Raw genomic sequence first — 26,718 nt, 5'->3', positions numbered from 1 at the left:
CCAGCCCTACCTCCAGCCTTGATTCAGGTCCTCAAGAGTTCTGCAAGTCCAGTGGCTAAGGACCACGCTGGGGAAGGACTTTGAAACCCTCATGAGCAATCTCAGTAGGAACAAGCAAGAGCTTAAGAGGTTCCCTAGGACTAAATCACAAGACCATTATGAGTGTCCATATTGGCCAGCACTGCTAAAGCATAATGTTATCAGTCAATAAGTGTCTTTCCCAAAAAGATCTCCAAACAAATTTGCTAGAATAATCATTCTCTGATGAACCTTAATAAATCATTGAGTGCCTGCATATATTCATGGGTAAAACATGTAGTTCATTCCTGGTAGACATCTGAACTCTAGATCTTTTTTCAGAATAAAGTTATACATTGATGTCTGAAATCTGTGCATAGGATTCCAAAAAAAGTAAGAAAAATCAGCCTAAAAAATTAGAAGGTACTTTAATGAAACTATCATTAATTGTTGCACTTAAAGACAGAGAGAGAACTGGAATTAATTCTATTGAGAAAACAAGGCCCAAAGAGGGAAACCCTCTTGCCCAATATAAAGCTGGTTAACAGCAGAATTTCTATAATATTTGTGATGCATATAATGTTCTAATTTTAAGAGTTTTCTTACTCCTCACTTATGTATTGGTTAAGAAGAGTCCCAAAGAAGGCCCATTCAATTGAGAATAAAAATAATATGTAAGACTCTCATAGCTCAACTGTGGGATATGCTGAAGGGTCATGGGTTACATTAGGAGTCTTATAGGCCCCCAGCCTGCAAAACTAGTAAGAGAAAAAATAGCAGGCACCTGTATTCATAGAAGAGGGGATTTTAACATCACCCACAAGAGAAACATTGTATAAGAACATTACAAGTGCTCAAGTTTACATTTAAGCAATTTGAGACAATGGTGGTGTTGCCTTTGCTTACCTGCACTTTTAAGAATCTGTGTCCTAAAGACCCTCTGTTCGCAAAGGTGGAGAATTTGCTAAAGAGGGACCAGGCTGCCAAAGACTCAGGACGCTGCCTGCTGAATTGCTGGGGCCTCTCTGTTAGAAATTATCTAAGACCCGGGGTTGTGCTGCTTCCTCACTTGCAAATGCTGAAATAAAACATAAAGATAGTATGTTTCTAAGAATGGTTCAGCTGCCCCAGAAAAATGTAAAGTCATTTTTAAAACTTTAAGGAAAACGCCATTTTAGTAAACTCACTTCTGATCTCCTAAAAAATGCTTTACAGGATGATGAAATTACCAAACACAAAAACAAAACAAAAAATCCAACAGTACATATTACATTATTGCCTGCCTTTCAGAACTGGCTTTCCGAAGGACCCAGCTCAGTCTCCTTAAAAATAATAACAAACCCAGCTCAATTAATCCCAAGTAACCTGGTAATGAAAGAACCATCTGTCTTCTTTTCCAGCTTCTCTCCACACATACACGCAGCTTTATTTTGAAATGCAGAGGTGAGGTGAGAGAAGTAGCTATTTCTCTGAAAATCATTAGAAGAGGAAGGGACAGAAGGAGAGAGGAGAATGAGGAGGAGATCAAGAAGAATAAAAATATCTAGAAGAAAGTGAGGGAAAAAGAAGTGTGGGTGAAGTATTAGAACAACTAGTTTAAAAATGTGCCGTGGGCTACTTTCTAAAAAAAAAAAAAATTGAAAAAAATCTCAAACCTCTCTTGCTACAGCTATTTTCACACAAGACTAACACACACACACAGACACACACACACAGAGACACGCACACACAAAATGCACGCTCTTTAAGACGTTAAAAACAATTATGCTAAATCTACTCTGCCTGTGTGCTATAAAAGAACAGCATGGTTTATGGAGTATTTTAACTCCATTATTATGGTATTAATATTCCGGTATTTTGCCTATTTAAGTTAAAGGCACTTGAAAAATAGCAGCTGCATGAATATCTCATTAACCCTTGTGCTGTTTCTTAAGAGCAGAAAATGAAATTCCCACATGGAAGATACCCTCTCTATACTAGAAAAAATGGCAACATCCTTATCTTCAAAGACAAGATGTTGAGACAGAGCTTGTTGAAATAACTCTTATCTTTTAAGCCTCCCCATACAATTTAGCTGCATTTTCACAGTTTATTACGTTCAATCTAGTATATAAGTTCAGGCCGGGCGCGGTGGCTCATGCCTGTAATCCCAGCACTTTGGGAGGCTGAGGCAGGTGGATCACGATGTCAGGAGATCGAGACCATCCTGGCTAACATGGTGAAACCCAGTCTCTACTAAAAAGACAAAAAAACAGTCAGGCGCGGTGGCAGGCACCTGTAGTCCCAGCTACCCAGGAAGCTGAGGCAGGAGAATCGCTTGAACCGGGAGGTGGAGGTTGCAGTGAGCCAAGATTGTGCCACTGCACTCCAGACTGGGCGACAGAGCGAGACTCCGTCTCAAAAAAAAAAACAAATAAATAAAAAATAAGTTCAGACACACTGAAGAGATATTGCATGTTCAGTTCCAGACCACTGCAATAAAGCAAATATCACAATAAAGCAAGTCACAAATTTTCCCAATGGATGTAAGTTATGTTTATACAACACTGTCTATAAGTGTGCAGTAATAGCATTGTGTCTAAAAAACAATGCATATCTTAATTTTAAAATATTTTACTGCTAAAAATGCTAATGATTGATCATATGAGCCTTCACTGAGTTATAATCTTTTTGCTAGTGGATGATCTTGACTCAGTGCTTATGGCTAACTTATCAGGCTGGTGGTTGCTAAAGGTTGGGGTGGCTGTGACAATGTCTTAAAATAAAACAATGACGTTTGCTGTGTCAACTGACATTTCCCTTCACGAAATATTTCTCTGTACCATGCAATGCTCTTTGATAGCATTTTAGCCACAGAACTTCTTTCAAAATTACAGTCAATCCTCTCGAACCCTGCCACTGTTTTATCAACTAAATTTATCTACTATTCCTAACCCTTTGTTGTCATTTCAACAAAGTTCACAGCATTCTCACTAGGAGCTGATTTCATCTCAAGGAATCACTTTCTTTGCTCCTGCATAAGAAGCAATCCTCATTCATTAAAGTTTTATTATGAGTCTGTAACAATTCAGTCACTTCTTCAGGCTCTACTTCTAATTCTAGTTCTCTTGCTATTCCCATCACATCTGCAGTTTCTTCCTCCACTACAATCTGGAAGCCCTCAAAGTCATCCCTGAAAGTTGTAATCAACTTCTTCCAAACTTCTGTTAAAGTGGATATTTTGACCTCCCATAAATCACAAACGTTCTTAATGGCATATAGAATGGTGAATTCTTTCCAGAAGGCTTTGAATTTACTTTACCCACATCCATCAGAGGGGTCACTATCTATGGCACCTAGAGCTTTACAAACTATATTTCTTAAATAATAAGACTTGAATGTTGAAATTATTCCTTGATTCATAGACTGCAGAATAGACGTTGTTTTAGCAGGCATGAAAACAACATTAAACTCCTCATACAACACCACCAGAGCTCTTGGGTAATTAGGTGCACTGTACAGCAATAATATTTTTAAAACAATCTTTTTCTTCTAAGCAGCAGGTCTCAATAACTGGCTTAAACTATTCAGTAAACCATGCTGTTCCTTTATAGCACACAGGCTGAGTAGATTTAGGACAATTATTTTTTAATAGATGGGTTCTCCCTATGATTCCCAGGCTGGTCTCAAACTCCTGTGCTCAAGTGATCCTCCTGCCTTGGCCTCCCAAATGCTGGGATTACAGGCGTAAGCTACCGCACTTGGCTGATTTAGCATAATTTGTAAGGGTTGTAGGATTTTCGGAATGGTAAATGAGTACTGGCTTCAACCTAAAAGTCAACAGCTGCGTTAGCCCCTAACAAGAGGGTCAGCCAGCCCTTTGAAGCTTTGAAGCCAGGCATTGACTTCTCTCTAGCTGTAAAAGTCCTAGAAGGCATCTTCTTCCACTAGAAGACTGTCTGTCTACAATGAAAATCTACTGTTCAGTGTAGCCACCTTCATCATTTATCTTAGCTAGATCCAGATAACTTGTTGCGGCCTCTTCTTTAACACTTGCTTCTTCACTTTGCACTTTTGTGTTATGGAGACAGTTTCTTTCCTTAAACCTCATGACTTACAACTTTTCTTCTGCAGGTTCCCTTAGTCTTCATGGAAAAGAGTTAGAGCCTTGTTTGGGATGAGGCTTTGGCTCAAGAAAATTTTGTGGCTTGTTTGATGTTCTATTCAGACCACTAATACTCTCTATATATTAGCAATAAGGTTTTCACTTTACCATTTGTGTATTCACTGGAGAAGCACTTGTAATTTCCTTCAAGAACTTTTCCTATGCATTCACAACTTGGTTAACTATCTCAAGAGGCACAGTTTCTGGTCTGTATTGGCTTTTAACATGCTTTCCTCACTAAGCTTAATCATTACTAGCCTTTGATTTAAAGTGAGAGATATGCAACTCATCCTTTCACTTGAACACTTAGAAGCTATTGGAGGATTATTAATTGGACTAATTTCAATATTGTTGTGTCTCAGAGAATACGGAAGCCCAAGGGGAGGAAGAAAAACAGGGAAAAAACTGGTCGGTGGTCCATTCAGAACACATAAACATTTATAGATTAAGCTGACTGTCTTATAGCGGTGTAGTTTGTGGTGTCCCAAAACAATTACAATAGTAACATCAAAGATCAGTGATCAGCTGGGTGCGGTGGCTCATGCCTGTAATCCCAGCACTTTGGGAGGCCCAGGCGGGCAGATCACGAGGTCAGGAGATCGAGACCATCCTGGCTAACACGGTGAAACCCCGTCTCTACTAAAAATACAAAAAATCAGCCGGGCGTGGTGGCGGGTGCCTGTAGTCCCAGCTACTCGCGAGGCTGAGGCAGGAGAATGACATGAACCCGGGAGGCGGAGGTTGCAGTGAGCCAAGATGGCGTCACTGCGCTCCAGCCTGGGCAACACAGTGAGACTCCATCTCAAAAAAATAAAATAAATAAAATTTAAAAAGAAAGAAAAAATATATATTTTATAAAAAGATCAGTAATCATAGATCACCATAACAGATATAATAATAATGAAAAAATCTGAAATATTAAGATTACCAAGATGTAACACAATGGTAAGAAGTGAGCACATACTGTGGGAAAATGGTACCAATAGGCTTATTGGACAAAGGGTGGCCACAAACCTTCAATGTGTAAAAAGCACAATATCTATGAAATACAATAAAATGAGCCATGCCCCGTAACTGGCTCTAACTGCTTCTTTGCGTCTTTACTTCTTTATGAGGGCTCCCATGCCACATAAAACTTGTAAAATTAATGTGCATGCTTTTCTCCTGTTAATCTAACTTATGTCAATTTAATTCTTGGACCCAGCTGGGACCTTAAGAGGATGAAGGTGGGGTTTTTCTGCCGCTATGGTCTCTGTTAGAATATATTTATTTAAAAAAATTCTTAGAAAACAAATACCTTAAAATTGGCAAATATTTTATTTCATAGGCCATTTATGAACTCTAATGCCCTTAAACAGGGAAATAATTATGCTTGATTATGAAAATCATATAGTAACATAAAAAATAGATTTTACCAAAGAAAGTTTTTAAAAGTTGACTACATGAAGATTATTTCCATTTGTTAGATATATGCATGTGTAACACCTTATAGTAAATCCTCACTTATTGTTCATAAGTTCTTGGAAACTATGACTTTAAGCAAAGTAAGGTACATCAAAACCAATTTTTTTCATCAATAATAAAATGACAATGAACAAAAATGTTTTGCTTAAGGTTGTAGTTTCCAAAAACCTATTGACATTACATGAGAATGTACTGTACTGAAAGGCATTAAAGAAAAACAAAATCAGCTGATGTGCTGAATTGTAGATTACAGAGAATTTTTTTAAGTACATAAATGTTTCAATTTTCAAAGAAACTGAAAGTGCTTATTTTCATATATCTCTATATACATTTCACTTTTGAAGTGTTAAGTAGCAAACCCATTTAGAAATCAAGAGAAAAGCAAAGGAGTGCTGTTTAATGCCTACTATTAGAGAAGTATTCACCATGAGACAGAATTTTGAACCTAAAGAAATTATGGATCATGATATATTTGTGCCTCAGGATTATTCTCTCCTTAAATGTATAGAAAGTACAGTTCCTGAGTTTCCATCATCTTCTATCCACTATTACTTATTACTAAAGAATCCATCACAATTTTAAAGTTGGAAGGGTCCTTTAAGATTATTCAGTCTGGGACGAGCGCAGTGGCTCACACCTGTAATCCCAGCACTTTGGGAGGCCAAGGCAGGAGGATTGCCTGAGGTCAGGAGTTGGAGACCAGCCTAGCCAACATGGCAAAACCTCGTCTCTATGAAAAATACAAAAATTAGCCAGGTGTAGTGGCGGGCACCTGTAATCCCAACTACTCAGGAGGCTGAGGCAGGGAGAATTCCTTGAACCTGGGAGGCAGAGGCTCCAGTGAGCCAAGATCATGTCACTAAACTTCAGCCTGGGCAACAGAGCAAGACTCCATCTCAAAAAAAAAAAAAAAAAAAAGGAGCCCTCTCCCTCCCCCTCCCCCTCTCCTTCTCCTTCTCCCTCTCCCCACTGTCTCCCTCTCCCTCTCTTTCCACAGTCTCCCTCTGATGCCGAGCCGAAGCTGGACTGTACTGCTGCCATCTCGGCTCAGGGCACCCTCCCTGCCTGATTCTCCTGCCTCAGCCTGCTGAGTGCCTGTGATTGCAGGCGCGCGCCGCCACGCCTGACTGGTTTTCGTATTTTTTTGGTGGAGACGGGGTTTCGCTGTGTTGGCCAGGCTGGTCTCCAGCTCCTAACCGCGAGTGATCCGCCAGCCTCGGCTTCCCGAGGTGCCAGGATTGCAGAGGGAGTCTCGTTCACTCAGTGCTCAATGGTGCCCAAGCTGGAGTGCAGTGGCGTGATCTCGGCTAGCTACAACCTCCACCTCCCAGCCGCCTGCCTTGGCCTCCCAAAGTGCCGAGATTGCAGCCTCTGCCCGGCCGCCACCCCGTCTGGGAAGTGAGGAGCCTCTCTGCCTGGCCACCTATCGTCTGGGATGTGAGGAGCCCCTCTGCCTGGCTGCCCAGTCTGGAAAGTGAGGAGAGTCTCTGCCCGGCCACCATCCCATCTAGGAAGTGAGGAGCGTCTCTGCCCGGCCGCCCATCGTCTGAGATGCGGGGAGCGCCTCTGCCCCGCCACCCCGTCTGGGATGTGAGGAGCACCTCTGCCTGGCCGCAACCCCGTCTGGGAGGTGAGGAGCGTCTCTGCCCGGCCGCCCCTTCTGAGAAGTGAGGAGCCCCTCCGCCCGGCAGCCACCCCATCTGAGAAGTGAGGAGCCCCTCCGCCTGGCAGCTGCCCTGTCTGAGAAGTGAGGAGCCCCTCCGCCCAGCAGCCACCCCGTCTGGGAAGTGAGGAGCGTCTCCTCCCAGCAGCCACCCCGTCTGGGAGGGAGGTGGGGGGGTCAGCCCCCCGCCCGGCCAGCCACCCCATCCGGGAGGGAGGTGGGGGGTCAGCCCCCCGCCCGGCCAGCCACCCCATCCGGGAGGGAGGTGGGGGGTCAGCCCCCCGCCCGGCCAGCCGCCCCGTCCGGGAGGTGAGGGGCGCCTCTGCCCGGCCGCCCCTACTGGGAAGTGAGGAGCCCCTCTGCCCGGCCACCACCCCATCTGGGAGGTGTACTCAACAGCTCATTGAGAACGGGCCATGATGACAATGGCGGTTTTGTGGAATAGAAAAGGGGGAAAGGTGGGGAAAAGACTGAGAAATCGGATGGTTGCTGTGTCTGTGTAGAAAGAAGTAGACATGGGAGACTTTCCATTTTGTTCTGTACTAAGAAAAATTCTTCTGCCTTGGGATCCTGTTGATCTATGACCTTACCCCCAACCCTGTGCTCTCTGAAACATGTGCTGTGTCCACTCAGGGTTAAATGGATTAAGGGCGGTGCAAGATGTGCTTTGTTAAACAGATGCTTGAAGGCAGCATGCTCCTTAAGAGTCATCACCACTCCCTAATCTCAAGTACGCAGGGACACAAACACTGCGGAAGGCCGCAGGGTCCTCTGCCTAGGAAAACCAGAGACCTTTGTTCACTTGTTTATCTGCTGACCTTCCCTCCACTATTGTCCTATGACCCTGCCAAATCCCCCTCTGCGAGAAACACCCAAGAATGATCAATTGAAAAAAAAAAAAAAGATTATTTAGTCTGGATAAGTTGGTAAAGAAACCTCAAGCACTGTCATACTGGGGGGAACAGGGATTTAGTTACACCTGGGGAAGCTTAAATCAAGGAAAGAAACAAGACAGCCTAGTCACAGGTTTGAAGGTCCTTCATGAAGAGGATTTTACCTGGTTCTGATGGCTACCAAGCAGTTATGCCAAGGCCAGTGAATGCAAAATTCAAGGAGTTAAGTTTGAGCTCAGTACTAGGAAGACCTTGCTAATATTTGGACTGCCTAATACAGGATGCATTCTTGGAAAGTGGGTCACACATTACTAGTATGTTCTAAAGTCAATTTGGCAGGAGTGTGCAGAGCAGTGCTTAACAAACTTTAATAGCCATTGGCATCACCTGAGCATCCTGTTAAGTTGCTCATTATGATTCAGCATGTCTAGGGCAGGGCCTGGTTATCTGCATTTCCAGCAAGCTCCCAAATCATGCCAAAAAAAAAAAAAAAAAAATGCCAGTGCTGCTAGTCTGAAGCCCCTGCTTTGAGTGGCAAGAATTTAGGGTGAACAGGAACATTCGAATGTTACTTAAACCAGGGTTTCCCAAAGTATGGTCACTGTACAAAGTCTTCTAACTACATTATTTCAAGTCTTCAGCCCTGATTTTGAGGCAGATGATTAATAAATAGGTTAAGTGGTTATTAGCAGGGTTTTGTGAGTCCACACATTCAAATATCCAAAAACATGTTGTATCCTATACCCCCAAGGTCATACCCCAACCAGTAATTAATTTTGCACAATTCTAAAGAAGAGATGTTTCACTTCCATAGAAGAATGGTGACCTTATTCTGAGCTTGGAAAGTACTTAAATGCAAGTACTTTCCAATGTACTCAAATGTTAAGAGTAAGTAAATGTGCTCTGATGAAGAAAAGAATGAATGAATTTGTGATTTCAGTATACTACCATTAATGAAAATGTAGAATGCAAGAAAACATGGCTCTAAAGTAATTTTTCCAGGGATTTCTGTTAAAAAAATCATGTGTCTCTGAACGGGGCAGGGAAAGTCCCCTAAGGCCACAATTTGCAGTCTTCTTTTTCATTGTAGGGCTTTACATTATATTCCTAGCCCTGGAATTTCACTTCCCAACCACCTATACAAACTATAAGAATTTCTTAAAAGCTTTGAAGGTACTCGTTTATTGCTTGGTCATATTTTGCTCTGCTCCTCAACTGATCCAATAGATTTGGGCTTTCAATCAGTTCAAAACTCTCTGATGTCTTTCTTGGAGCAGTATGCTGATATCTGAATACACAGCCCTTCCTTACACTTGAAAGCATTCTTATGTTTTTCTCCCAGGGTAAATAAAACTACAACTAAGGGGGAACAAGTTTCTGTCTTTCCTGATTCTAAAAGTCCCCCTTCCAAAGAGTTTACTGTTTTAGTTTGCTTAAAAGTTATAAATAACATTTCATCTGATATTTGAAAGTTCTGTTTTCAAATACTTATTATGCCAATTTATTCTGAATAAGCCTGGATTATTCTGGCCCTTAGGAAATATCCTCTCCAATCTGATTTTTTTCCCTTACCTTTTCTGCTATTTTTAAAAGAAAGAAATGAGTTAGCTTAAGGGTGAACAATCAGATGAGCATATACCAAACCTTAAAATTCCCGTGTTGAAACTGTCCTGCTCTCCACAGCAAATGAAAATGTGACAACACATATACCACTATCAATCAGATGATTTCCTAGAGCTAAGTTACAAATATGAGGTGAATCTTAATTTAGGGCAACTTATAATTTATTATTACAAATAAATCAATATATATGATAGATTTTTTTATGAAATCAAACAATCCTAGATTTATTTCCTAAAACCAGTGGCTTGATCCTTAAGGCAAAGTGAATTTCAAAATCATTTCTTGCAAAATTTAACTCTGAATGTTTTCACTTTCTAGGGTAACTTTGTTGATTTCTTCAGTAAAGAATTTCTCACTGACTACTCTGTGCCGGACACTGTTTTAGGCTTTGGAGATACAGCAGCGAAGAAGAAAAACAGTTTACAGTTCATCAAGAAAGGCAGAAATTAACAAGTAGTTCACAAGTAATCATCAAGTTCCAATTGTAGGGTGACTAGGGACTGATCCAGATAGGGAAGGACAGGAAGTGTCTCTGAAGGATGAAGAGGAGTTAATCAGATAAAACAGGGTAGAAAGAAAGAACATTCCAGGCAGAGGAAGAAGCATTTGCAAAGATTCTGAGGTGAGAATGAAAATGGTATACTCAAAGAACCGAGGCTGCAGATAGCAGGGGCGGTGATGAAAATAATAATAGCGCAGGCCAGGCGCGGTGGCTCACACCTGTAATCCCAGCACTTTGGGAGGCCAAGGCGGGCAGATCACCTGAGGTCAGGAGTTCGAGACCAGCCTGGCCAACATGGCAAAACCCCGTCTCTACGAAAAATACAAAAAATTAGCCAGGCATGGTGGCGGGCGCCTGTAATCCCAGCTACTCGGGAGGCTGAGGCAAGAGAAACGCTTGAACCCGGAGGCGGAGGTTGCAGTGAGCTGAGATCTCACCACTGCACTCCAGCGTGGGAGAAAGAGCAAGACTCTGTCTCAAAAAAATAAATAAATACAAATAAGAAAAGAAAATAATAGCTAATCTTTTTTGCACACTTACTACATTCCAGGTTTCACAGACACAAACTCATATAATCCCCACAATAGCACTGAGATGGAGATGTGCACTACTATTCTGACTCTACAGAAAAGGAGACTGAGACCTAGAGAAGTTAAATGACTTGCCCAAGGTCTTAAGCTAAAAGGCATCAAGGCTGGTTTGCTCTTAGGCAGTTTGCTGCCAGGGTCCTTATTCCCAACCTGTAAGCTTCCCAAGAGTGAGATCAACTTGAAGCTTTCCTCATGTTCAAAATTCATTCTGTTAATTTTCAATTTGCACAGAATGACATCATGAAATATTAGGTGTGCCTAATAATAGCTTCAGTCTCATTCCCAGAATCTTGATAAATGTATGGCTCCTAGTTGTGATCTATTTCATTAGGAAATATTATGCATATTTATCACAAGAACATTAATAGAGGTCCAAATGTTAATTTAATAAATGCCCATGAGCTCATTACCAAAAATAACCATCTCTTCTGAAAGATATTTTTAAACTAGATTTATGGTCCCTTCCCTACCCCCATTCCTCTCCTCCCAGTATCATGGATTTGATACATAGTCAGTCCCCTTTTTATATATACACACAAAAACGCATACCCACACATACATATTCATAAACATTATAGAGTATATGATATTGTTTTAAGTGTTAACATTTGAATAGCAAATACATAATATTCTGAAATTTGTGTATATCACTCTATATTTTTAATTTTTAGGTCTATCCATATGGTGCCTAAAGATCTGGTTCATTCTTTTTAAATGCTCTATTCTATCAAACAAATACATCACAAATTTGTACATTTCTTGGAGTAGAAATTAGGTTGTTTTCAGAGACTTGATTATCTAAATGTCATTTTGGAGCCAAATCACTTTTTGCCAATCTGGTAAAAACAGTTTACTAAGCTAGTGAATCGTACAAATTGCTAGAAATACTTTAGAATTGTCATTTCATTTTTAAATAGAATTTTTTTCTAAAACATAAACATGTTTTTGGTAGTTTAAGTCATGTAACATAAACCTTTGGTAGCTCAAGTCATCTGAAGATACCTAGATATTTAAAACACTATGAATCTCTGAAAAAGGAAATAAAACAGAAAAAGATTTCCAGTTTATGTGAATCTATAATAACGCTGTTGAAAACAAAACATATTGAAGAGAAAGTAGATGCAGAAAATAGTCTTCTTACAACCAATTTCTCTGCCTGATAACCATACTGACGGGGCTGAAAAAATGAGCGCATTGAAGAAAGTAGATAAACAAACCAAGGTTTCTCTGGAATGCTTTGTTCTGTGTTCTGGCCAGAAAATAATCCAAGGCACAACCTTACAGGAAGGTTACCACATTGTTTTTAGAATCAAGGGACTGTGAAGTGCCTACCACATACCATAGACAATGTCTGACAAAGGGGACTATTAAACAGAGCATGAACGAGCCTGGTCTTTAGTCTTGAAGTGGTTAGACTTATAAATAATGTGACTATAAACAATGATCTACTTACATGAACGGGAAATGTTACCTCAAAGACATTGTAGCAAGGTTTATTATCAAGTGTAAACTGAAATCTAGTTAACAAATATGTGAAGACTCAAATATCCTAATTATCCTGATGTGATTATATGAACGTATCAAACTATAACATGTGCCCCCAAAATACATACATATAATATGTAACAATAAGGAAATTAAAATAAAATAAATAATATTGCATAATTTTTAAAAATTAAAAAAATAATTTTGTTTTCACTGACAAAAATGTGAAGACTCATGTATGGAATTCTTTCACTGTTAACGTTATTTTCTATAAAGAAGAATCTGAGAAAACATTAAAAGGTAGACCTTTCAAAAGATGGATAACTATTTACTGACGACATTATTCACATTATGAAACAACCCAGTCTAGAAAATACAATACAAAATTCAAAGGGCATTTCTCTTCTGGGGCAGAGGGGAGAAGAAAAGTATCTTCTACAGAAGTGTACGCAATCCCCAAGAAGGTAAATTAAAAAAAAAAATCTGGGATCCCAATGAAAAACATCACCCCAGTACACTGAGGGTTACAATGGAGTCTGTTTGGCCTCACTTTCACAACCTACTAGAACAATATTTTAGTACATTCCATAGCCAAGCTAAGGAGTTATGAGTTCTAGATCTCTGAAGCTTAAGAAATCCTCCTGGGCTTAGGAAAACGCTTCCAAGCTTCAGGAGGCACCCCTGAAATCAACTGAAATTCATATCACTAGCATAATAGTTTAGTGAGAAAACCGACCAAGCAGATGGAGCAGCCCTATCATTTGTTCATCTATCCATATATCCATGTATCCATCCATCTCAGCCCATCTCATCCATCCATCTATCCAACCAACCTATCTCATCCATCTATCCATCCAACCATCCATCACAGATCATTATACCCATCTATCACATGCCATGAAATCTCAGGGTGTAAGGACTGTCTGAGCCGAGAGAGTATGGATGTACTAAAGGCAAGCCCATGTAGTCACACATTTAAACACAGACAATAAAACATAACATACACATAACCCCTTGCTCTATCCCTGACCTCTGAACTACAAAGTGTACTGTTTTATATTTTTTCAATTACATAAAATGTGCATTATATATAATATATAATTAGCCTAAAACTCCCTCCTCCAAGGGCAAAATACTTCCCAGTATAAACAACAGGAGCTAGAAGCTGAAAGAGGCTTAACAAGAGAATTAAGAATGTCAAATAGACCAGAAACCAAAACTAGGATTACCTAAACTTCTGAAAGTTGGTGATTTTTAAAAATGTCTTGAAGACTTTCCCATAGTTGCTAGCAATACTCCACTGCTTCTGAACAGAAAAGAAAGGGACAGTTGAAGAATGTACATCCACTCTAGGCTGAGGACATTAAAGACCAAAGGACAGTCTGTGCTAAGAGGATTTAAAAGAAATGCCACCAGCAGAGTCCCTAGGTCCCAAAGCAAGAACACAGGAACTGGCCTGAGCCTAGAGAGTCACTCTGGGGACTTCACAACAGTACTGTCCTTGTGATTCCCCTAACACCAGAAACTCAGCCCCAAATAAAAAACAGATAAGTTCTCAGGCGCAGTGGCTCACGCCTGTAATCCTAGGACTTTGGGAGGCCAAGGCGGGTGGATCACCTGAGGTCAGGAGTTTGAGACCAACCTGACCAACATGGTGAAACCCCGTCTCTACTAAAAATACAAAAATTAGCTAGGCTTGATGGCGAGTGCCTGTAATCCCAGCTACTCAGGAGGCTGAGGCAGGAGAATCACTTGAAACCCAGAGGCAGAGGTTGCAGTGAGCTGATATCACACCACTGCACCCCAGCCTGGGTGACAGAGCAAGACTCCATCTCAAAAAATAAATAAATAAATAAAATTAAAAAAAAAAACTTGTAAGGCAGTTTAAAGACGATCTTTCAATGAGTAAGGAACATCCCATGTCTAGTATGTTCTGCATGGTTCCCTATTACTAACCAAAGTCTAATTGTTGGGCTGCTTTTTAAACTGAGGGCTTTTCTATTTTATCAAAGAAGAAGGAATCTTTGATATGCCAAAGTTCAGCATAATGAAGCCTTTATTTACAACATGCCACACTATTTGGAAAATCAGGATTTCACTTAAAAAATAAAGTGAGCTGATTTTTTTTTTTCCTATCAAAGATGTTTTTGGGGCCAAAGGAACTGGGAAAAACTGGACACCAGAGGTGTGGCCCCAATCTGGTCTGGGAGGATGAATAAGAACACTTCAGCAGAGACCCAGGCAAGGTGCAGAAGGGCAGGTCTGCAAGGCTCAACCTGGAGCATGTCAGGAAGCAAACTGGCTCAATCTCAAAGTGTAGTGAAGAGCAGAGTCAAGAAATGAAGAAAAACCAATATAATGATAATGAAACTTGTCTGCCCCCAGGGCACATCACAGACAGGGAGTAAGCAGAAGCAAGAGAGGCAGTTTGTGAGTCAGTTTAGAGAGCTACAGCTTGGACAGGGTGTAGCCACTACTCAGTTGGGCCATCTTCAAGACCAAGAACCAAGTGTACTCAGGGGATGCAGAGAAGAGGGATCAGTACCATGGCAGAACCTCTGTATTAGTGCCTAGGACTGCTGAAACAAAGTGCCACATACTGGGTAGCTTAAAACAACAGATATTTACTGTCTCACAGTTCTGGAGGCTAGAAGTCTGAAATCAAGGTGTTAGCAGGGCCATGCTCCCTCTGAAAACTGTTAGAGAGGAATCTTTCCTTGCCTCTTCCTAGCTTTGGCTCTGCCACCAATCTTGGGCATTCCTTGGCTTGTGGATGCATCACTACAATTCTCTGTCTTCACGTGGTGTTCTCCCGTGTTTCTGTCTTCACCTGGACACTAATCATATTGCATTAGGGACCCACCCTACTCCAGTGTGACCTCATCTTAACTAATTACATCTGCCATGACTCTATTTCCAAATAAGGTCACAATCTGAGGTACTGGGGATTAGGACTTCTAAATATCTCTTGGAGCGGTGGGGAGGGGGGGGCACAACTGAACCAATTACACCCTCGTTGGGGTGCCCAAGGCTAACCCTCAGCCAGACGGATACTAATGTCCTAGGTCATTCAGAATACCAGGCGCTAATTAATGTGAAAGAGAAACAGGAAAGAATTAATCTATGGTGGCAAAAGTCAGAGTAGTGGTTACATGTGAGTAGTAATAGTGACTGGGTGGGAACACATGGTACCCTTCTGGAGGGCCTGTATTGTCCTATTTTTTCATCTGGAGGCAGCTTGCTTGGGTGCATTCACTGTAAGGAAATTTATTGAACTATACTTATATGCTTTGTGCACTCCTCTGTATGTCTGATATATTTCCATAAAAACTTTACAAAACATTAGAGAAGATGGAGCTATCCAAGAAATAGGGGTCTTGGAAGCCCAGCTAGGACCTCAGGGAGGGGCATTATCTGGGAGGAGTTACACAGCCAGGAGTTGGCAGCTTAGCCCTGCGGGTTCAGACACTTGAGCTGTCTGTTCACCTGAGAAGCAGAATTCTTAAGAGGCTGCTTTATAACTGGAAATGCTGAAGTAATTCATTTAAATTAAAAAAAAAAAAATTGGGCCAGGCACAGTGGCTCACTCCTGTAATCCTAGCACTTTGCGAGGCCAAGGTTGATGGATCACTCTGAGCTCAGGAGTTGGAGAACAACCTGGGCAACATGGCGAAACCCCATCTCCACGAAAAATACAAAAAAAAAAAAAAATGAGCCAGGCATAGTGGCTCACATCTGTGTTCCTAGCTACTCCAGAGGCTAAGGCTGGAGGATTGCTTGAGCTGGGAAGCAGAGGTTGCAGTTAGCCAAGATTGCACCACGATATTCCAGCCTGGGCGACAGAGCAAGACCCTGTCTCAGAAAAAAAAAAAAACAAAAGAGCCTGGCATGGTGCCTTATGCCTGTAATCCCAGCACTTTGGGAGGCTGAGTCGGGCAGATCACCTGAGGTTGGGAGTTTGAGACCAGCCTGACCGACATGGACAAACCCCGTCTCTACTAAAAATACAAAAAAATTAGCCGGGCGTGGTGGCACATGCCTGTAATCCCAGCTACTTGGAAGGCTGAGGCAGGAGAATCGCTTAACCCAGGAGGCGGAGGTTGCAGTGAGCCAAGATCACGCCACTGCACTCTTGCCTGGGCAACAAGAGCAAAACTCCATCTCAAAAAGAAAAAAAAAAAAAAAAGAAAGAAAGAAAAAGAAAAATATAAGGGCCAAGAAGTCTGTATATTTGAATCAGTAGATTGGCAACTTCTATAGGCAAATCCATAAGTGATAATTAAAAAGTTGTTTAGTAAGCATGGACCCCTCAATAAGGTTATGATTTCCCCTGCACAGTGCTGCAAATATGCTGATATTCTGCTTTGCTCTGTTTTCCTAACCTCCTTGCAGACCTCTCCCCGACATTCCACTTTCAGGCTAATTAAAGTTCAAGTAAGTTATAGAGTTGTTTCTTTCACATCTAATTCTTCTCTGGGAATTTTAAGCTCTTGTGGTTAGGGTGTTTTGGGTCCTAATGCTTAATTTCCAAGGAAGAGGAAACACCACAAAAAGACAGAGTTAAAATCTACTGGACAACACTCAAACTTAGAAAACATATTTTTGGAGTAAAAATGTAAAATTTTTTAGAGCTAAATATTAACATCAGTTATTGCATAAGCTATGAATAACACATTGATATATCAAATCAAAGGAGTGGAGAGGGGAAGGAAGCCAAAACTTAATTGCAATGCCAACAAAGAAATACAAACCAAATATTGATGAAAATGTATTTGTACATTATCATACACATAATTGTGTAAAATGAAGCTGTGAATAGAAAGCACTTGGCTTTCTACTGTGTAAAATATATGAAGAAGGTACTGAAAGGTTCGAGGCCACACATTTGTAGTGATCCTCTTGACTCTTCTCATTGGATGTCTCAATCCCATCAAATCCCATCTCTACTATCAAACTTCATACAGAATCCCCCACCTCAAAAGTCACAAATGACACTTCACATTTCTATCCTTCACTCAAGTTATTAAAAGTGAGAGTGCTAAATATCAATTATATATTACCTTAACTAATGTTTCCATCATATTCTGGTGACAACAGCAATTGGAAGGAATGTATTACATGTCATATTGTAAGCCCCAAGTCCAAGTTTAGAAGCAACATGTAGAATTTACCTGTTATAAATTGTTTATATAGACCTACCTCCCTAAGTGCCTTATAGAGAGATATAAATATATAAGCCATAGGCCTCTAAGTCTGATCCAGCTGGCTCCTATGGCCTGTCCTGCCTCATCTCCTGAAATGCTTGACTCTTGACTCATCTCCTGAAATGCTTGACTCTAGTAACACCAAACTTTGTGCACTTCTCAATCCTTCTTGGCAGTTTCATGTCTCAGCGCCTTTGGTCATACTGTTCCTGCTGCCCGGAATGTTCTCCCTCTCCTCTCACCCTGCCCCCCAATTCCCCTCCCACAACATTCCCACTCCCAATATAAATTGGAATAATCAGTTAGGATTCTGTTCTCCAAGGAGGACTTCCCTTTCTATCTCTACCCTGCATCTGGATGATGACACAGGAGTCCAAGAAAGCATATGTAAAGCTGTTTCAAGATCAGAGATAACTACAGTGTTCCTATGTTTTGAACCATAAAAAAAAAAAATCTCAGATTTCAAGAACATTCGGAGAGAACGGCTTTTGCTCCTTAAGCCTAGTTTATTCTGAAAAATTCATAGCTCTATTCAACCTACAGATTTTCTTTCCCTAACTCCACTTGAAAGCATATGTACATACATGCATGCACACACACACACACACACACACACACACACACACACAGAATCCCTCTACTATATGTCCATGGATCCCTTTATAATAGCAGAGTACTTGGCATATGATAGATGCAAAGTATTTGTTGCTATTCGCTGAAGAATGATGAAAGAAATATAATAACATAGGTAGCTTAACATAGTCCAAAGGGAAACCAGGTGCTAAGAGGAAACAGACCTGAGAAAAAATTAGAGGTATATAAGAACAATCAGAAAGGGTTTCTGGGGAAAGTCAATTTTTAACTAATTGAGGAAGAATAGAATTGTCATAATAGCTATAAAAACAGAGTTATAATAGTAATAGTGGCAGATAACACTGATTAAATATTTGATATTTGGCAGAAACTATGCTCAAATATTTGTATGTGTTTTTTTCATTATCACAATTACTGTGATGTGGATATTATTTCAAATTTATAGATAAGGAAAGTAAGGCTCAGAGAAGTTAGGCTATTTGTTCAGAGTCATGCAGTGATAAATTATGAAGCTGGAAACTGAACACATGTTATAATCTGGCTTAGATGGGAGAGTGTGGAGGGGAAGGAGAATGGCACTGAGTGTCAAAGAACAGCCTGAGCCGAAGCACTAGGAGACCTGCGTGGCTACAGGGTCAAACAGGACAATAAAAAGAAAGTTAGCAACATAAGATGGCAGAAAACCTCAAAAATCAGTGGGAGAAATTCTCTGGATTTTTAAGCAGAAAAAAAATAATGAAAATCATTGATGGTCATAATTAGAGAGCTTGAATATAAGATTTTTATAAGAATATGATTTTTTATTCTATGACTAAAGCAGAAGAACCATACACATCAAATTTGTAAAAAAAAAAAAAATTTTTTTTGCAATAAGAGAGCCAGATTTGTCCTCCAAAAAATTCAGTGTGTGCAAAATATTTATAGTTACTTGGTGATCAGAAAACACACATATCTCCTTACATCCCGTTTATCAAAAAATCCAATTATTTATCATTTAATTGTAGCATATCTGGGATAAAAGAATAATAATTAGCTAAATCACTTCGACATCTACCTGAAATATTGGCTTTAAATATTAAAAATATTTTGACAGCAATGTCCTTTATCTCACAAGATCACTTACAACAGAAAGTTCCTTTAATTACCACAATCTATCAATTAAATAAGATTATAAATTACATTTAATTGCTGTTCTAAAATGTAGTTGAAAAATTCATTTGTACCCTACTTGAATGCCTGGATTATCTATCACCTCACTGCTCTCATCTAACTGCAACTGCTTAACCCATCTTACAGTTTTTAAATGCAATGAGTTATCCACAAAAAAGACGGAATTAAAAAAATAAAATCTACAATCTCCTTTTATTCTTTGGCCCTATGCTAACCATAGAAAAGGTACACATTCCCTATATCTGCTTCCTCCACCCCTTAATACATTAAGGACTCTTACATATTAGAGTTGCATAAGAGTTTAATAAAAGCATTTGAGACTTCCTTCTAGGTTTCCTGCCTAAATATTTGTAATGGAATATTTCCTAAGCTGAAAACCCCACTAAGAGGTCAGAAGCAACAGGCTGATACCTCTTAAGACTAAAATCTAATGGTATGGGAAAGGTGATTTCATAGAATCAGCTCAAAGACAAGAGGTCTGTGTTTATATGGCATTTTGCATGGGTTTTTTGGGGGGTTTTTTTGTTTGTTTTCTGTCTCAATTTCCTTCAAGTCAAGTCTGCTACTGGTTATTTCTCGTCTTCTGCTAGCTTCAGGCTTGGTTAGCTCTTGCTCCTCTAGTTTCTCTAGATGTGATGTTAGGTTGTTAATTTGGGATCTTTTTGAATTTTTGATGTAGGCATTTAGCACTATAAACTTCCCTCTTAGCAGTGCTTTAGCTGTGTCCCAGAGATCTGGTATACTGTATCTTTGTTCTGATTAGTTTCAGAGAACGTTTTGATTTCTGCCTTAATTTCACTGTTTTCCAAAAAGTCATTCAGGAGCAAGTTCTTTAATTTTCATATAATTGTATGGTTTTGAGTTATTTTCTTAGTATTGATTTCTATTTTTATTGCGTTGTGGTCTAAGAGTGTCGTTGGTATGATTTTGGTTTTTTTGAATTTGCTGAGGATTGTTTTATATCCATTTGTGTGGTTGGTTTTAGAGTATGTGCCATGTGCAGATGAGAAGAATGTATATTCTGTCATTTTGTGGTGGACAGTTCTGTAGATGTCTATTAGGTACATTCTGTCAAGTTCAGGTCCTGAATATCTTTGTTAGTTTTTGGCCTTGATTATCTGTCTAATACTGCCAGTGGGGTGTTAAAGTCTCCCACTGTTATTGTGTGGAAATCTAAGTCTCTTCATAGGTCTTACCTTGTGAATCTGGGTGCTCCTGTGTTGGCTGCATATATATTTTGGATAGTTAGGTCTTCCTGTTGAATTGAACCCTTTATCATTATGTATTGCCCATCTGTATTAGTTCATTCTCACACTGCTATAAAGAAATACCTGAGTTTGGGCACAGTGGCTTATGCCTGTAATCCCGACACTTTGGGAGGCCAAGGCAGGAGGACTGCTTGAGCCCAGAAGTTCAAAACTAGACTGGGCAACTCAGTGAGACCCCGTCTCTACAAATAATTTTTTAAAAAATCAGCCAGGTGTGGCGGTGTGTATCTGCAGTCCCAGCTACCTAGGAGGCTGAGATGGTAAGATTGCTTGTGCCCATGAGGCTGAGGCTGCAGTGAAGAATGATTGTGCCACTGCATTTCAGCTTGTTTAACAGAGTGAGACCCTATCCAAAAAAAAAAAAAAGAAAGAAAGAAAGAAATACCTGAGACTAGGTAATAAAAAAAGCAAAGAGGTTTAATTGGCTCACGGTTCTTCAGGCTGTACGGAAAGCATGACTGGGAGGCCTCAGGAAACTCACAGAAGTCTCCTGGCAAAAGGTGAAGGGGAAGCAGGCACATCTTACATAATTGGAGTAGGAGGAAAGGCGGCGGGGGGCGGCGGGGGAGGGGGGGTTGCTAAACAACCAGATCTTGTAAGAACTCACTCAGTATCAGAAGAACAGCACCCAGGGGGATGGTGTTAAACGATTAGAAACTGCCCCCCATATCCAATCACCTCCCATCAGGCCCCACCTCCAACACTGAGGATTACAATTGAATATGAGATTTGGGTGGGGGCACAGATCCAAACCATATCACTATCTTTGTCTTTTGTGGTTTTTGTTGGTTTAAAGTCTGTTTTGTCTAAAATTAGAATAGCAACCCCTGCTTTTTTCTGTTTTCCATTTGCTTGCCAGACTTTTCTCCATCCCTTTACTTTCAGCCTTTGGATATCATTGAATGTGAGATAGGTCTCCTGAGGTTTCAGGTTTTATGCCACTGTGTTAATCAGAAAAGCCATAATTTAGTTGTTTTGTATGTTAGTTAAGTATGTGAGTTAACAATGGGCCAAAGAATCTCAAAAATAATTTTCTCTCTAAAAATTGTGCCAAGCCTCCCTAGATACTAATAGAGTGGTGATGATGAGACATCTTGAAATCAAAGGACAAGAGGATAAAAGGAATACTGTATAGGCGTCTCTGAGCTCTGCCTGTCTTTGTGATATTCCTGTGCTCTACCCTAGGGAAAAGAGAGGGGAAATCAGTTATGGTAAATTAGTAGAAAGAAAAAAAGGCAACTAAGGGTAGAAATTTGTGTGTTTATGTGTGTGAGAGAGAGAAAGAGACAGAGAGACAGGAAGGGGCCGCGTGTGGTGGCTCACGCCTGTAATCCCAACACTTTAGGAGGCCGGAGTGGGCGGATCACCTGAATTCAGGAGTTCAAGACCAGCCTGGCCAACATGGCAAAACCCCATCTCTACAAAAAAAAATACAGAAAGTAGCCAGGTGTGGTGGTGCATGCCTGTAATCCCAGCTACTTGGGAGGCTGAGACAGGAGAATCACTTAAATTCAGGAGGCAGAGGTTTCAGTGAGCGGAGATCGAGCCACTGCACTCCAGCCTGGGTGACAGAGCAAGACTCCACCTCAAAAAGAAAGAAAAAGAAGAGACAGGAAAGCCTGTCATGACTGGGTGAAGACTGAATTAGGCTCTCATTAAAAATCTCCAGGCATGCCAATTCTAACTAGAATACAATTCAAACTCCACAAAATCTGCCTTCCTATCTTACTGACTACATCTCCTCCCACTCCGTCTTTTGCACTCTTCTTTAACTACATATTGTCTTAACCACTCTCTTCTCACACTGCACCTTCTGTTTCTCAAACAACCCAAATTCACTCATGCCTCATGTAGTTGTATCTCATTTTTTGACTCTGCCCCCCATAAAACATAAGCTCTGTAAGAGCAGGGGCTTTGCTGTGTCCAACACGGCACGCTCCCAACCCCACCCACAAGAACATCTCTTGTTACATGGTGGACACTCAGTGAATGTTGGTTGACCATTAGGGAAGTCCCACCTCATGGATGACCACATGGAATATCACCCAAAGTCCACTGAAAAAAACACTTTCTGCTCCCTTGTTGCCCCCATCTTTCAGCATAGTGACTCTGACCCACAGCCATAACAACTCCACGCCTGCTTCCACAACCTGTGGAAGGTGAGAATAACCCTGCCACCTCTGGAGGAATCTCCAGCTTCCTTGCCATCTCCTCTTCTGGGGGCCTTGTTCTCATCAGGTCCTAAAGATCTTTCCATTCCCAACCAAATAAAAAGTAAATCAATGTTTAAACCATCTTTCAAAGCCCAGCACTAAATACATTGCTAAGTATACAATGATGCTATCTGTATACTTTGTCTTAGGCTAAGCATATAAGAAGGGGAAAGAGAGAATGGGGGAGAAGATAACTTTTCACTCAGCTTTTCAATGTTTTTAAGAAAATCTCCTAAGGGCTAGGTGCTTTCCTTTCCCTCTATCTCAATGGTCCAGGAAGAGGAAGGCCCCTGGTCAGATACAAAAGTTTGTGGCAGTAAAAGGGTAAACTGGACAATCCTCCTAGATGACCAAAAGCTCTCCAAGAAAAAGAAACATGGGCACAAGGAAGAAAACCAGGTCTTACTGATCCTGTTATCTTTTACTTTCATAACCTCACTGCCAGAATCTCAGCATTTCTTAGCCTGATTATACGACAGTCAAGTTCCTGACCAAGTCTGAGACACTGCAGCTGATTCAGTGCTGAGGTGTGTCACCATCAGGGGAAAGAACTCCAGCTACCCTACAATGGTGAGGGAATTGTGTTTCTGACACCCTGATATGGAATTGTAAATACAATTTCCTACCAAAACACTATAATATCCAATGTATACATTCTATTCCATGCATCAAGCTCACTCCAAATCAAAATCCATTTTAACCCCTAAGGGTTAAATTGGAAACTGTGATGTGTGATGTGTGCTATTATCCATCACAGTTGGGACAGACAGGAGAGAATGTTTCATTTCAACCGTGAGGGCGGGGATGTAACCCTGGGAAAACCTCTTCCAGGTAACATATAGCTTGAGTAGGAGCTTCAGTGAAAATGTATTCAGAAAGGAAAGAACTTTTGGAATATGCCCATTGAAGACAGCATAAACTCCTAGATTTCACCAGACCCTGCTCACCTAAGTGACACATCAGAGATGTGCAGAAGATAGAAGGTGCCTGGCTGGTGAAAGTCTAAAGCTGTCACAAGGAAGGCAAAGTACGCAGACCACCTATTCAAAAAGCCCAGCCTGGGGATAACTAGAAAGGCATATTCAGACCAAGGTAAATATAAATGGAGGATATGCCAGGCAAAGGAGAAAGATATGCACAGGAAATGGAAGAATTTGTGCAGAATGTATACTGCAGAGGATTCCTGGGATGGTGTAGGCAGAGGTAGAGTCAAACCTTTATGTGAGCCACTGCAACTCAACCTAAGGCAATCTTGGTTTTTTAAGCTATAAAATGGGGCTAAAAATTCCTTTCTTGCAGGAGTTTTGTCAGGAAGATTAAATAAAATAGCATATGGAAACACACCAAAAATCAGAGTGGGTGCCAAATAGGAGTTCCATGCTTCCTTCACCTTCTCAATAAGCATCACCTAAAATGCATGCTAAACAGATCTCTGGTCACCACTCCTGGATGGAAGCACAATTTCCATGGAAGCCATCTGGCAGTCTGCATGGTTAGCAGATGATGCTTATCAGGGAAATGCGGGAAACATGGCATTACTCACGTCTTCTTCCATAAGGTTCCACATGATGTGGAACACAGAAATGTCTCCAACAGAAGAAAACTGCTGTGAAACCCAGTCGTCTGCCACTGAATAAGAACACCTACGATTTACAATTTCACAGGAGACAGACTAATGTTTTTAAATGGTATGTCTCTTAATGGTATTATTCTGTCAATACTGTCTATTCTTCAGCCTCAAAGGTTTTTTATTATTATTATTGATATAGGGCATAAGAACAAACTATCTCCAACAAATCTACTGAAATGTAGTCAAAATTGCAGTCCCATTTTACTGCACCATGTAAACAACATATGGTGCAAGCTGGGACTGAGACATTGAGGAACTATAGTAAAAATACAATTCAAGGAAAGCGACATCACAAGGAATGAAGATCTCCCCTCCCAGTCTACATGACCACGAGAACAGCTTAGGAAACCAGACCAATGCAACACTTTCTAGAAAAATTATCTTCTTATAAGCAAAGTTGCCATTATCCAAAGACCCTCTGTGGAATTTGGCCTTACTCACAGACAATAAACTAAATAACAGTCTAAGGGCATCGTTTTTCGCAGATCTTGGTATGAAAAGAGTTCTTAGTGAAACAAAAAGGAAGCAACATAAACCAACTTGCAAATGTCAAATCGGCATGCTTTCAAACGGAAAATAACCTGGCAGCCTGAGCAGATCTTCCCAAATATTTAACATCTCCCTGTAAATAAAAAGACAGTTTTATGGTCTGCAGCTAGGTGAGGAAGATTGAGGACCGGAAAGTCAAACATTCGGGCTAGCCCAAAAGAGGTGGACCCGAAGAGTTACGAGGTTCAAAGGTCAGCGTGGACACGAGACCACAGACCACGAGGAGCTTTCAGCAGATCTACAGTTTCCTTAACTATCCACCTACTCACAGCACCCAGCTGGTCCTCGTAAGGCAAGTGGGACTTACGACTTTAGACTCGGTGTGATTTCTGATACACTAGCAGTCACCATGTTATTTTCATCCCTACCCCCACACACTGTTTTTAAACATTACCTTTCAACAGCAACCTCTTCTCCCCTGCCTGCTCCTCCCCACTGCCCCCGCCAACCCTCGCTACTGAAAAATCCTAAAAGAAGGTGCTTTGGGTTTGTTTTTGGTTTCTGGGCGTCGCTTTTTATAGGTTTTCTTTTAAGCCAAAATAACAGCACACAAGAAAGAGGCTTGAGATTGCCGGGATCTCCGGAGCCGGCGGCCTCAAAATGACAAGTTGCTTCTCCCTTATCTTGAAAATTAACAGCAGCCCAAACACTGCAATTTACTCACCGTCCTCCTTTCTCCTCAACTGCCTCGGAGCTTGTTTTGTTAGGTCTAGTTCCATTGTGGAGGGAAAAAGGGTTTCTCGAAAAACTTTATACGGTAAGAGACCAGAACCTTCCAGACCCCTCAACCCTCCTCGCGTACAGACCCTTTTACAAGAAAACAATAGTGAACGAGGAGCTGGACACTCCTCTTGGCTTCCCAATTGCACAGCCTCGCCGGCGATTCGACAAAAGAGGGTCCCAGAGCAGATTATCTCGGCCCCCGCGTCTCCTGGGCTTACCCGCGAGGCTGCGCGTCCCTCCCGCCCTTCACTGGGGCTCCAGGATCCCCGGGTGCCCTCTCGGCGGTGGCTGCGGCGCACGCCGGCTGGCTCGCGGGTCCCAGCGCCCATGGTCCCTTTACGCCTCCGCACGCCACCTCCTTGGTGCTGGCAGGATATGTGGAGGGGCAAACAGCGCTCCGTGTCCCCACCCCCAACCCTGAGGCTCAGAGGCTGCAAAGCCGGAGGGTCGGGGCAGCACAGACCCCAGGCCGTCCGGACCCCGGCCCAGGACCGGTCTTCCCGCACCCCCAATCTCCCTCACCCGCGCAGTGCAAACCCGCAGCGAAGCCGGCCGGCAAGAGTGACCCGCCGAGGCCCAGGAGCGACGACCGCAGGGGCGCACCGGGCTCCGCGACCTGGGGGGCCGCTGCTCCAGCCGGCGGCTGCCTCTCTCGCGGCGCCTGCCGCATCGGGCCGCAGAAGCCCGAGGCCGGCAGAAACCAAAGGAAGGTGGCGCGGGCCAGGGGCGGCGCGGGCACGATTCCTTCCCTGCGGATCTGGCGGGGGAGCAGAGGAGGGAGCAGCCCTGCCCGGAGTCTCAGGCTCCCGCCAGCCCCGATCCCGGGCGACTGCGCCGAGCGACTCCGGAGTCGCGGGAAGCTCCTCCTGCTCCGTGGCTGGCGCCAGTTGCACGGTGGCCGCCCCCAAATTCGAGGAGGAAGGTGCAAAGTGGTGGGAGGCTGCGGGTCTCCCGGAGGGTGAGGCGTTGGGGACCAGGCGGGAGC

The 26,718-nt window shown here is 41.8% G+C and overlaps 1 protein-coding gene across 8 annotated transcripts in view; it reads right to left on the bottom strand.

The window, feature by feature from the left end:
• The window catches only part of ST3GAL6 (ST3 beta-galactoside alpha-2,3-sialyltransferase 6), a 66,699-nt gene that overhangs the window by 39,696 nt on the left and 285 nt on the right, over positions 1-26,718 (bottom strand). The window contains exons 2-3 of one of the 8 annotated variants that reach the window (XM_014344315.5): positions 925-1,096; positions 11-140 (exon numbers count right to left, since the gene is read on the bottom strand). The exons of 1 other annotated variant lie outside the window; for it this stretch is intronic. Coding sequence is in view for 2 of the 7 variants with exons in the window: in XM_008975385.6 (XP_008973633.3) it covers positions 25,675-25,719; positions 26,256-26,403 (193 nt within the window). In the remaining 5 variants the exon portion in view is untranslated. Of the gene's footprint in view, positions 1-10; positions 141-924; positions 1,097-25,674; positions 25,720-25,951; positions 26,128-26,255 lie in introns of those variants that run through there. 6 more of the 8 variants (XM_008975385.6, XM_034957001.3, XM_014344314.5 and 3 more) reach the window with 6 other exon arrangements.

The sequence above is a fragment of the Pan paniscus genome, chromosome 2 (genome assembly GCF_029289425.2).
Source record: "Pan paniscus chromosome 2, NHGRI_mPanPan1-v2.0_pri, whole genome shotgun sequence".
Classification (NCBI taxonomy): domain Eukaryota; kingdom Metazoa; phylum Chordata; class Mammalia; order Primates; family Hominidae; genus Pan; species Pan paniscus.
This window is presented reverse-complemented; position numbering and strand designations above follow the sequence as displayed.